The 13568-nt window shown below is 44.1% G+C and overlaps 1 protein-coding gene across 1 annotated transcript in view; it reads left to right on the forward strand.

The window, feature by feature from the left end:
- LOC124598566 (Down syndrome cell adhesion molecule-like protein Dscam2) overlaps nucleotides 1-13568 on the forward strand; it is a 366134-nt gene that overhangs the window by 276984 nt on the left and 75582 nt on the right. The window contains exon 23 of the mRNA XM_047136009.1: nucleotides 7852-7991. Within this exon, the coding sequence (XP_046991965.1) occupies nucleotides 7852-7991 (140 nt within the window). The remainder of the gene's footprint in view (nucleotides 1-7851; nucleotides 7992-13568) is intronic.

The raw sequence follows: 13568 nt of genomic DNA on the forward strand, positions 1-13568 counted from the left end.
AGGGTACCTAATACAGATGAAGCGCTTCAAATATTACGTAAGTTAAAGACAGGAAAAATCATGGACTTAGTGGAAGAAATTGAAATTTACGTCCATCTGAAAGGCAGTCGGACAGAGTTTTTAATGAACAAAAATACCTACGAAATGGAAAATTCATAGACAAATTTTACCAGTTCTACGACGAAGCATTATGGAACCATAGAATGTATAATTATCACTCATTAATAAACATGATTGTAATGCGAAAGATTACGCAATCATAAAGCAGTTTTTACTCATCTGTCATATTTTCAGTACTGTTTCATTACATTATGGTGATCGAGGTGTTATATACAAGATCTTTGTAACAACTATTCAAAAATGATTTGCTTCCACAGTAACAGAAAAAATGTTAAAAGTTATTTTCAAGAAATTTCATACGGTCATATTTACGCCAATGATGCACGATAATTAAATATAACTGAGAACAAAGAAACATATAGGTTAATTATTAAATTACTGTAAAATAATTACACACATCAAAAAAAAGGTTTTGCATCACCTAGGTTCCGAGAGTTTCGGAATCAGTACAGAAAATTCGAATACAGATCAACATAAACATCATTTCCGCCTTTTTTATTGCTCATGAAAACCACGCATTGCGTGTTGTATCACCACACAGCGATATCTTCAGAGGTGATGGTACAGATTGGTGTACACACCGGTACCTCTAATACCCAGTAGCACGTCTTCATGCATTAATGCATGCCTGTATTCGTCGTGGCATACTATCCACAAGGGACTGTTGGTCCATATTGTCCCACTCCTCAACGGCGATTCGACTATAGATCCCACAGAGTGGTTGGTGGGTCACGTCATCCATAAACAGTCTTTTCAATCTATCCCAGGCATGTACGATAGAGCTCATGTCTGGAGAACATGCTGGCCACTCTAGTCGCGCGATGTCGTTACCCTGAAGGAAATCATTCACAAGATGTGCACGATGGGGGCGTGAATTGTCGTCCATGAAGACGAATGCTTCGCCAATATGCTGCCAATATGGTTGCACTATCGGTCGGAGAATGGTATTCACGTATCGCATAGCCGTTACGGCGCCTTTCATGACCACCAGCGGCGTATGTCGGCCGCACATAATGCCACCCCAAAACAGCAGTGAACCTGCACCTTGCTGCACTCGCTGGACAGTGTGTCTAAGGCGTTCAGCCTGGCAGAGTTGCTTCCAAACACGTCTCCGACGATTGTCTGGTGGAAGGCAAATGCGCCACTCATCGCTGGAGAGAACATGATGACAATCCTGAGCGGTCCACTCGGCATGTTGTTGGGCCCATCTGTACCGCGCTGCATGGTGTCGTGATTGCAAAGATGGACTTCGTCATGGACGTCGGGAGTGAAGTTCCGCATCATGCAGCCTATTATGCAGAGTTTGAGTCGTAACACCACGTCCTGTGGCTGGATGAAAAACAATATTCAATATGGTGGCGTTGCTGTCAGGGTTCCTCCGAACCATAATCCGTAGGTAGCGGCACTCCGAGACGCCTGGACACTTCCCTTGTTGAGAGCCCTTCCTCGCACAAAGTAACAATGCGGACGAATCGCGGTATTGACCGTCTTGGCATGGTTGAACTACAGACAACACGAGCCGCGTACCTCCTTCCTGTTGGAATTACTGGAACTGATCGGCTATCGGACCCTCTCCGTCTAATAGACGCTGCTCATACATGGTCTTTGGGCGAGTTTAGTGGCATCTCTGAACAGTCAAAGGCACTGTGTCTGTGATACAATATCCACAGTCAACGTCTATCTTCAGGAATTCTGGTAACAAGAGGTGATGCAAAACTTTTTTTAATGTGTATGTAATCTTCCTAGCGTAAGAACGTTAACAACATCGACCTTATGTATAAGAATAAGACCTGATGCGTAAGAGCTTAGCAACAATTGCTCGAAAGTAACATGCTCCTATAATAGAGAAAAACCTTTTCTAATTTATTTTATGACTACTACGTGCAGTCACAGGAACAGAGACTTACATGGCATAATATATTACTAAAGAATCGTTCATAAAGTAAGTTATAATGCGCCTAGTGTATCTAGAAACATTACTTACTCCTATGTTAAAAACCATAAACCACACTAATATATCCAGTGTATAATGCTTCCGTTAAATGGCCTAAGGATGAAATTGTACAATCATACATGAAATAAAGAGAATGGCAGCTGAAGGCATCATGAAATCACTGAAAAAATTCCACGCCTCGTTTTGTTGCCCTTCACGGCAAGCCACCCAGGTCTTATATTTCAGCCAGATAATGCCCATGTGCATACGGCGTGAGTTTGTGTTGTCTGTCGTCGTGCTTGCCAAACCCTAAGTTGGCCAACGATATCGACGGATCCCTCCCCAACTCAGAACGTATGGAGCTTTATGGGCAGGACCCTCCAACCAGGTTGGAATTTTGAATGTGCCAATTGGATATAATGTGCCCTCAGGTCGAAATCTAAAAACTCTGTCAGTCAAATCCAAACCTAGTAATTGCTTTTATATGGGCCAGAGGTGAACCAACGCGTTATTGACCAACTCAATTTGTGCTGCTCTTTCTCTTATTAAAATTATCCAATTTCTTTGAAACTGTAATCATTTGTTTGTCTATATATATGTGCATTACTTCTACCTATTTCCGTCCCATTCTGATAACTCCTTCTTGGGCGTCGTATTTTTTTATTGTATTATTATGGTCTACTGTTGTCAAACTGAGAAGCCAGCTATCACCGTCTCTTATTAAAAGTAGAGTTTCTTTCTGCAGCCTCCTAAAGAGCCTTTGAAGAGTTCTTCAGTATCATAACATGTGTGTAACTTGATCAAATAGCGACAATATAGCAGCGTCGCAAACCAGTGTCGCGCTGTCTGGACAAGAGATCATCAAACGCCTGCAGTGTGCCAGATGTTACCAAACGCGCGATTCCGATCCATTTCGTGTGTTCACCTGCGAGCAAGAAGCCCTTTAGTTTGTGCTCTGCTGCTGCGATCAAGCTACTTGCTCCTGACGCTATTCGTACTACACTGCATATGCGACAGTCGAAGAAATAGTGGAGAATGTCACCGAACTGTCATAGTAGCGCTGCAATTGTATGCTCAAAGGCTCCTGTTCGTGCAAATCCATCATGACCTGTATTAGCAACCGTTATTAAACTTTTTTTAAGAATCTGCAAGTGGAAGAGTAAAGTACGCCAACGAAAAAGATGAGAGATGCAACTAAAATTTTAGCAGTAATAAAGTAGAATCCACATGTGGGATCAACCAAGTAAGCGTTCTGCGAAATCGTAATTCCTATGTATTTAATCCTAGACAGACGTAACATCCTCAAAAGCAAATGGCAAAGGTTTTGCATATCGATTAGAACTCTCCGAATGGGATCTACCCAAACTGCAAGGTGATGCGGGCGCTCCTATGCAACACAAAATGGCCCACAGGCTACCAGACTAAATATGTCTGGACTCTCCTCTGAGGGGAAAAATTAAATGTTTACAAGGGAAAACCGACGACTCCCTATGTCACGAGGCTGTTCTACGATAAGTCCAAATGCAGTTTAATGCAAAGTGTACAGTTACTCATCCAGGACTGCTTTCTAGCATATATCAGTTTTCAGGGTCAAACTTTTGAGTTCTTAACGTAATAGTCGTAATAATCAACACACGCAACTTACCCTAGTTACATCTTTGCTTACATTTCACACAGAAGCGGTGACGGTTGTGGAACCTCTTCTTTTGATGCTGGGTCGGTGGTTTGCGAGCTCTTATCTTTGTGCTACTTAATGTTTCGCACATACTATCTCACTGAAGTCCTCTTCGAACGCTTTTTCCAATGCCACGGAAAATGTATATCATATGGTTCCTTTGAAAGTGCACGATGACAACAAACAGTAAAGTGCAGGTGGCCCGCCCGGTTAGCCGTGCGGTCTGCCGCACTGCTTTCCGGGAGGGAAGGCGTGCGGGTCCCCGGCACGAATCCGCCTGGTGGAGTAGTGTCGAGGTCCGGTGTGCCGGCCGGTCTGTGGATGGTTTTTAGGGTGGTTTTCCATCTGCCTCGGCGAATGCGGGCTGGTTCCCCTTATGCCACCTCAGTTACACTATGTCGGCGATTGCTTCGCAAACGCTGTCTCCACGTACGCGTACGCAATAATTACTCTATCACGCAAAGAATGGAGTTACACTCGTCTAGAATGAGACGTTCCCGATGGGTCCACTGGGGACCGAACCGCACAATAACCCTGGGTTCGGTGTGGGGCGGCAGTGGGGTGAGTGGACTGCTTTAGCCTGTTGTGGGCTACGGCGGGAGCGAGGCCTAGGTCCTCAGTTCAATATAATACAATACAATACAAGGTGCAGCTGACGTCAGTGCTGATAGGGGCTCTGCTCCCAACCAAATTTCAGAGTTGCATACATGCAAGCACAATTACTGGAATGACTACAACTCATTTGTTCGATAACATACAAATATTCAGTTTTAAGAGATCATGTTACAATATACTATCCTGTGACAGAACCGCTCTGAGAAAAAGTCCAACTGGTGACCTTTACAGTCTTCTGTCCGCCATAAGCATTGCGTGGCAGTGTTATGAATGGTGGAACAGCAGCGGGACCTTCTTCGGACAGGTAAACTACGATGAACTGGAAGAGTAGTGGCGACGGCGACTGTAACTGGAACAACGACAGGCTCTCGCTGGAACTGCAGCAGGAACGCACTCTTGAACACATTCTGACAGTATATCAGCAAAGCACGACTTACAGGGGGTAAAATAAATACGAAAACGCCCGAAACACAACACATTACTATGCCTAAAACGGTGTGATATTCCCGTTGGCGTTCAAAACAGATTCCAGCCGTCCTAGAATGGATAAATACAGGTCTTTTATGGTTTTAAAGGTACTCCCATACCATTCTTCTTTCTAAATAATGCTAAGTTCAGGTAACGATGAGGGAAGTGGGTAGTGATAATGCACCCATCTGTCCAAAGTAGACAACAAAGGCTCCATAACACCGAGATGTGGTGACTGTGACGGCCACGTGTTCACAAAACCAGTTGTGGAAGACACGAGCTGTGTGAACGGGGCACTATCGTCTTGAAAAAGAGCATCACATTGCATCTAATCAGCCAAACCGGCCAATTAATCTTTGGCACCGGAGTAACTATGGGGTTCATCGAATACCCCGGTATAGCTGTTCAAATCATCACCAAACCCCGCTCACGCTTCGCTCTTGAGATGTTAACACGGCCTGAAGTTGAAAATAAGGTGAAACAAGACCCATCCGAACAAATGACAATCTCCCATTGCTCTGTATTGCAAGTTCTCGTGTTGCGGGTTTATGCATCACTGATGAGTAGTTCTGGAATTCCAGCTCACCCTTAAATTCTCTGCTTATAATGCTAACTTCCTGTTGTTTTAGTGCTGATAGGGTTTGCAAGGGAGCGCCATCCAGTTGTGCATTGACTTTTTCAGCTGCCGTGCTCTTAGTTTCCGTCACAATCCTCTTCAATAACCGTCCTTCACGTCTCATTACACACTTTAGTCCGCCCTGTACTTAACGGGCGATGTTTTTCCGCTTTCCGTGTATGCTATACCTCTTGAAACACCAAACATTTCGGCTACTTGGTTAGGTAAGCACCCACTATGCGAGCACACGCAATTTACCCACAATCGAATTCATTGAGTTCCTACATAATGCACTCAGAAGTGCACAGAACACTGTCGGGAATACGACAGACACTTTCAACGCCTTGAGGACATTGCACACGTGCTGCTCGTGGTTAAATACGACAGCACCGCCTACAGCCTTGCCTAATATCTGCATTTATGTTCAAGCACGCACTTCTCGCGGTGTTCCTGTATTTTCGTCCCTATAGCTCCGCTCTGCTGGCGACCTCTGCCGTGAGCCGCTAGGATTTGCTGGCCGACTCGCTTCGCCTGGCGCGTAGGCCATGCGGCGTAACTTACTCTTTCTGAGGGAAGTCTACCGTCTAGGGGCAGCGAGTCACGATCACAACAGAAAGAAAATAATTCGATGTCATTTACGGAAGCCACAATTGTTAAAAACTACGCAGAATATTCACTACATTGCCCGCTACATATTTGCTGTGATTCTTCAGTTTCTATCGGCACAGTTTCTCCAGGGGACATATTTGCTCTTTCTGGACACACTCGTATTTCCAGCGGACTGTCGGAGCTGCCTCAACTTGTATTCATCACACTAGTTAAGCAGCACACTCAAATTCTCACTTCTTGTCTACACGAAGGGGCCGTCGGTGGATTTTTATAAAGAAACAAAGAAAGGCTTAGTCAATGACTCCACGTCGTGTACTGACTGCTAGATGTCTTACGTGTTGATAAATGCGAGTCAGTGCTTGTAGCAACGGGAAAGAACCCGACTTCATCTGATCGTAAGATTTATCGGAAAGTTCTAGATCCTGGCATACCGCTTAAATCATCAGCAGCCGTTCGACATTCTTTCCTGGACAAAGCCCTTATTCGGATTTCTCCAATCAAACCGTGTGACTAAATAAAAACTTCCTCACCCACTCTTCACATCTTACCACCGTAGTGGTTACACCCCCAACCTCCACACCCCACCCTCTCCTCAACTTGCCATTCTCATTCTCAACACCTTAATTTTGACGTATTTTACTGTTGTTCCATTATACGATACTGTTAATTTAAATTTTACAGTTTTACCGAAATTTATTAATAGTATCTGTTGGAATACAATTTAAAGACCGTAAAGTGCTTAACTATCTGGTTACATTATTTTCATAACAGCTTGTTTTCAAAATATTTTAGCTGCTGGCAATTTTCATAATCATTTTAACAAGCGAGGTGGTAAGAGGCGTAGTGGTAAAGATAATGAAATCGTGTACGATAGTAGCAGTGTTCAGTTTTCCGTAAATACCCGCAGATTTAAGTTTTCCATTATGTTCTTAACTCCATGGTGGCAAACGTTGCGTTGATTTCATTGAAAAGGCGGAGATCGATTTCTTTCCCCAATGTTTCTCTATCAGAAGGTCTGCTAAACCATAATCTTCTCTTTTGCACAATTATTTTTCAACGACGCTGCCCGCTGCCAGAATTTAAATAGTAAGTAGCAGCAAGAACCTAACGGAAACGAGTGTACATCCGTGAACCGAAAAGTATTGCTTTTTTCTCGTGATAACAGTTACCGTTCAGTTGTCGAGTGCCGCAGACACTTGTAGGTCCATAATGGGAAATGAGAGGTCTCAAGTGCAGTACTCGAACAATCGGCCTATGTTTCCGAGAACACGGTTCACAATTGTCGCAACCACTTCCGTACTATCGCCGACGCTAAAGCCTAAACTACCCGCAATGGCCCATTAATCACGCTGTCAATGAGTCGCCTCTTGTTTACCGCTGGGACTTAGGCATTCGCGCATAGGACGCTTCTTTCTGTTACGGGCCTCGTGTAGTGGCTTTCATGGCCTTGCGCACTCTCCTGCTGATTTACCCCCTTTTCGGGATAGTTTCCCACCCCAAAGCCAAGATTGTGTTCCTTTGCCTTCTTTCGCAAGTACTAGGGTCTCTCCTTATTCCGGAAGTCTTGGATAACCATTTTTATTAAAAATTTAAACAGTGGCTGGGTTCGAACTTGTGACCTATGAAACTTTGAATATCAGAGGAAGTAATAGTATACACTGACGGAGAAATGTTTGTCTGAAGGTCATAACTTTCTACGCTCGTCACATGATCCTTTTATTATCATTCACCTCTCTTAAGAGTGCCTGTATTAATATCCTAATACTCACTACGGCAGTTGTTCATCTCGTAACGTTTTCATCTCGTCCCTTGCAGTTCCCGGACCACCGGCTGCTGTGAAGGCCCTGACGCTGACTTCAGACTCCATCCTCGTGTCGTGGCTGCCTCCTGAGCAGCCCAACGGCCTCATCACGCAGTACACCGTTTACTGCAGCAGGAAGAACCACCCCTCCAAGGTACGCTTCCGTTTCACGACGTGTACTCAGATTTGATTGTACCTGTCTTGATAAACACTGTCTGGAATAATCCAAGTACGCAGGGACGCAGTTGAAAGCCTAAATAACTAATCACATGGTGACTGAGGTTTTTGTGCTTCACATCGCTGCCTCCTGCACACCGTCCGCTGTAATGTACTGGTTACAGTCACCGGCTGGTGTCGGCTGGGTTACCGAGCCGATTTGCGCATACATTTGTAATTTCTGGAAAGTTTTGGCAGTAACTCATGGAATATTCAAATTTGCTAGAAGCCAGTAGGAATCAGCATGGGTTTCGAAAAAGACGGTCATGTGAAACCCAACTCGCGCTATTCGTCCACGAGACTCAGAGGGCCATAGATACGGGTTCACAGGTAGATGCCGTGTTTCTTGACTTCCGCAAGGCGTTCGATACAGTTCCCCACAGTCGTTTAATGAACAAAGTAAGAGCATATGGACTTTAAGACCAATTGTGTGATTGGATTGAGGAGTTCATAGATAACAGAACGCAGCATGTCATTCTCAATGGAGAGAAGTCTTCCGAAGTAAGAGTGATTTCAGGTGTGCCGCAGGGGAGTGTCATAGGACCGTTGCTATTCACAATATACATAAATGACCTAGTGGATGACATCGGAAGTTCACTGAGGCTTTTTGCGGATGATGCTGTGGTGTATCGAGAGGTTGTAACAATGGAAAATTGCACTGAAATGCAGGAGGATCTGCAGCGAATTGACGCATGGTGCAGGGAATGGCAATTGAATCTCAATGTAGAGAAGTGTAATGTGCTGCGAATACACAGAAAGATAGATCCTTTATCATTTAGCTACAAAATAGCAGGTCAGCAACTGGAAGCAGTTAATACCATAAATTATCTGGGAGTACGCATTAGGAGTGATTTAAAATGGAATGATCATATAATGTTGATCGTCGGTAAAGCAGATGCCAGACTGAGATTCATTGGAAGAATCCTAAGAAAATGCAATCCGAAAACAAAGGAAGTAGGTTACAGTACGCTTGTTCGCCCACTGCTTGAATACTGCTCAGCAGTGTGGGATCCGTACCAGGTAGGGTTGATAGAAGATATAGAGAAGATCCAACGGAGAGCAGCGCGCTTCGTTACAGGATCATTTAGTAATCGCGAAATCGTTACGGAGATGATAGATAAACTCCAGTGGAAGACTCTGCAGGAGAGACGCTCAGTAGCTCGGTACGGGCTTTTGTCAAAGTTTCGAGAACTTACCTTCACCGAAGAGTCAAGCAGTATATTGCTCCCTCCTACGTATATCTCGCGAAGAGACCATGAGGATAAAATCAGAGAGATTAGAGCCCACACAGAGGCATACCGACAATCCTTCTTTCCACGAACAATACGAGAATGGAATAGAAGGGAGAACCGATAGAGGGACTCAAGGTACCCTCCGCCACACACCGTCAAGTGGCTTGCGGAGTATGGATGTAGATGTAGATGTAGATGTTCTATGTATGTATAAATAAGAGCACTCTCTGCTGAGGTAGGCAGTTCAGCTCTGTCCGTATTTATAGCAGTAACTAGGAGTGGTGGTGCCAGATTGAGAGGTGTGCGACAACATTTAGGAAGCATCTTCAGTAATAGCATTAATTCGTATCAAATCCAATTCAAGAAGGGGCGCCCTACTTATAATTTACATTTTATTAGCACAGGAAAGGACTCCTTATTTATAATTTGCATTTTATTAGCACAGCCTACAATAACCGCATTGAACAATCATGAACAAAGAAAATAAAGAATACTATGACTTTTACAGAATTTTCACTCTCGCAGAACCTTGCTACACCGAGGCTTAACGTCTGCAGTGTCAGAAACCAAAATCAGATCAGTGCTTCGAAGATGTGTAACTAACTGGACAGTTTTTCTGAAGACAGACGGCCATGTACAAACCGTCCACTAGGAGGCGACCCAAACACCGCCAGAGGTCGTCAGCTGCAAGGACGTGGACGTTTTCTCTTCCGAAAGACACGAGACCGAAAATAGGTCCAGCTGTATTCAAGCACCGAGTAGTGTTTATCGCAGTGCTGAGTCCATACCAGTTCGCTCTGAGTGGGTTTTCCTGGGCCAGGAGCCGATTATGTAAGGATTCCATCAGTCAGGATTCTCACTCGAGAATGCCTTCACGATGTCTGACTTCTTGAGCATGGAGTTGCCAGCTGTGAACACGGAGTGTTCGTGGCCTCCTCGCCAGAGAAGAAGGGCCCTCCGTCGTCGTGGCGTTTAGTGGACTTGTAAATTTATTCCTGTTCAACTTTTAAACGGCTGGATGTCCTGCGGGACTTAAACTTCGTCCATTCAGATGGTACTTTAATATTGAGTATCCTACAGGACTTTGAGATTCATAAAGTGCTTTTTAACGAGCTTAGTGACAATCTAACCAGTCCTCAGCTGCTAGAAGTATTAGTATTCTATTTACAGAACTGACTTATTTTATGTTTCGTTTGCCGGCCGGGGTGGCCGATTGGTTCTAGGCGCTTCAGTCTGGAACCGCGCGACCTCTACGGTCGCAGGTTCATATCCTGCCTCGGGCATGTATGTGTGTGATGTCCTTAGGTTAGTTAGGTTTACGTCGTTCTAAGTTCTAGGGGACTGATGACCTCACAAGGGAACCTCCCCATCGCACCCCCCTCAGATTGAATTACTAGTTGGCACAGTGGATAGGCCTTGAAAAACTGAACACAGATCAATCGAGAAAACAGGAAGAAGTTGTGTGGAACTATGAAAAAAATAAGCAAAATATACAAACTGAGTAGTCCATGTGCAAGATAGGCAGCATCAAGGGCACCGTGAACTCTGAAGCGCCATGGTCCCGTGGTTAGCGTGAGCAGCTGCCAAACGGAAGGTCTTTGGTTCAAACCTGCTTCGAGTGAAAATTTTTTTATTTTCAGACTATTATCAAAGTTAAGGCACTCAAACATAATCAACTTCGCTCTCCAAAATTCCAGGACATGTTCTGATTTGATTGGACACATGCAGGATTTGACGGTCTACACACGAAAAAATTTGAAAACGTTAAAAACATATGTTTTGACAGAGCACAGGGAAAACTGTGCGACCATGAAACTGTTGCAGTCATTTGTTGCAGTTCATGTGACAAACTCTTATGTTTTCATCCCTTTTTTGGGATTGATTATCACATCCACAAGAAAACCTAAATCGGCAAGGTAGAAGAATCTTTTTACCCATTCGCCAAGTGTACAAGTTAGATGGGTCGACAACATACTCCTGTCAGGTGACGCACATGCCGTTACCAGTGTCGTATAGAATATATCAGACGTGTTGTCCTGTGGAGGAATCGGTTGACCTATGACCTTGCGAGCAAATGTTTTCGGTTCCCATTGGAGAGGCACGTCCTTTCGTCTACTAATCGCACGGTTTTGCGGTGCGGTCGCAAAACACAGACACTAAACTTATTACAGTGAACAGAGACGTCAATGAACGAACGGACAGATCATAACTTTGCGAAAATAAAGAAAATAAATAAATTTTTCACTCGAAGGGAAGACTTGAACCAAGGACCTCTCACTCCGGAGCTGCTCGCGCTAACCACGGGACCACGGCGCTCCTGAGCTCACAATATCCTTAATGTTGCTTATGTTGCGCATGGACTACTCAGTTCATATATTGTGCTTATTTTTTTCGTAGTTCCACACAACTTCTTCCTGTTTTCTCGATTGATCTGTGTCCAGTTTTTCAAGGCCTATCCACTGTGCCAACTCATAACAAAATCTGAGGGGGGTGCGATGGGGAGGTTCCCTTGTCAGAAGTTAAGTTCCATAGTGCTCAGAGCCATTTGAACCAATTTTTAATGTTTCGTTTCAATCCATATCTGGGTAGACATCCTGTAAATCTTTAATAACTGAATTTACTCAGTTATTGCTACCTATCATACCCAACTGCCAACTACTCCATAAAAAAATATATACTCTTGAGATCTCAGATCTATGACGCCATTCACACTTCATTTAAAACAACATTTCCTCAAAACAATCACATATGATAATTTGTAATCCAGAGTGGCCCTTCCTAAACAATCATCCCCAAACAGTAACCACAATAGATTTGAGGGAACACGTGCAGGCTTTTCTAAAGGAACAGAAATTGTAAAAAAAGAATTGTAGCGTAGTTGGGAAAACGGCAATAATAATACTAACGCTAAATATATTTCTTTCATTAAACCTAATGCGGGAACCCAATTAATATTCCACAAGCAATAGTGGCATAGACAGTGTACTAGAATGAGATTTTCACTCTGAAGCGGAGTGTGCGCTGATATGAAACCTCCTGACAGATTAAAATTGTGTGCCTGACCGAGACTCGAGCTCTGGACCTTTGCCTTTCGCGCGCAAGTGCTCTACCAACTGAGCTACCCATGCACGACTCACGACCCATCCCCACAGCTCGAAAGGCAAAGTTCCCGAGCTCGAGTCTCGGTCCGGCACGCAGTTTTAATCTGTCAGGAAGTTTCATAGACAGTGTAGTTTAAGAACGTTTGGATCGGTCCCAGGAAGCGTGCATGGATAGCTGAGGTGGTTAAGGCGACTGGCCGCGATAAGCGGGAAATTCGAGTCCTGGTGCAACACAAATTTTCATATGTCGCCTATGATGTATGTCAATGTCAACAATTGGTAATATCTCTGTACCTAATACAGCTGATGCCAAAGAATTCGCAATTGTGAACAAATTTCAGAATATTAATACAGCCGCAAATCGTCCCCACTGTCTGTACCTTCAGACATGCATACGTGTCTGAGGGAACAGACACTGTAAAAATAGTCATTCAAAACTGTGATTTGATGGTATAAAATAACTAATTACTGTTAAATAAAGTGGATTAAGAACAAATATTACGTGCAATACAGCCGTATTAAGGGGTAAATTACGTGTATGTTCTGGTGGTGTAATAGTGTGGCGAGTGCGCTATATGTGCTAGAAGTGCGAGGGAAAGTAGGTAGTTAGATTGGGGTAATCCACTTGCGCCCTTCATTGGCCTGCAGGTGATTGCTCACTTTTTACACCACCACGTCACAAGAGGCAACCACACGATGTTTCACAAAATTACATCGATCTTCTGCATCACGCCTTATGGATAACTGGCGACGTACGCGGGGAGGCAGCGGAGGCGGTGGCGAGATGTTTATTTTCCAGTAATCGCGACAACACTGCTTGGAATACAGACATGAGTATCTAATAACGTAACGCAAGAAACGTATATGGGCGTGATCTGTGTAAACCTCTGTCCACTGTCCTGCACTGATTAATCATCCTGGACAGCAGCTGTAGCGTTCTCCATGTACAAGCAACTTCCTCCACCGCGAGCGCTGCTCGCTTTTCGGTTTACAAACAGACCATATCTCCCCAGATTTCCTGTCCAGTTATCTTATGTGAACAGACAAAATAACTTCATTGAACTGGTGTTTGCGTACTGGAATTATTTTCAGTGTATTAAATGAGTACTTATTTGCAACTGTCGTATAAAATAGCGGTAGCCGATCGGTTCTAGGCGCTTCAGTCCGGAACCACGCGACTGC

This window comes from Schistocerca americana, chromosome 1 (genome assembly GCF_021461395.2).
Source record: "Schistocerca americana isolate TAMUIC-IGC-003095 chromosome 1, iqSchAmer2.1, whole genome shotgun sequence".
Lineage (NCBI taxonomy): Eukaryota > Metazoa > Arthropoda > Insecta > Orthoptera > Acrididae > Schistocerca > Schistocerca americana.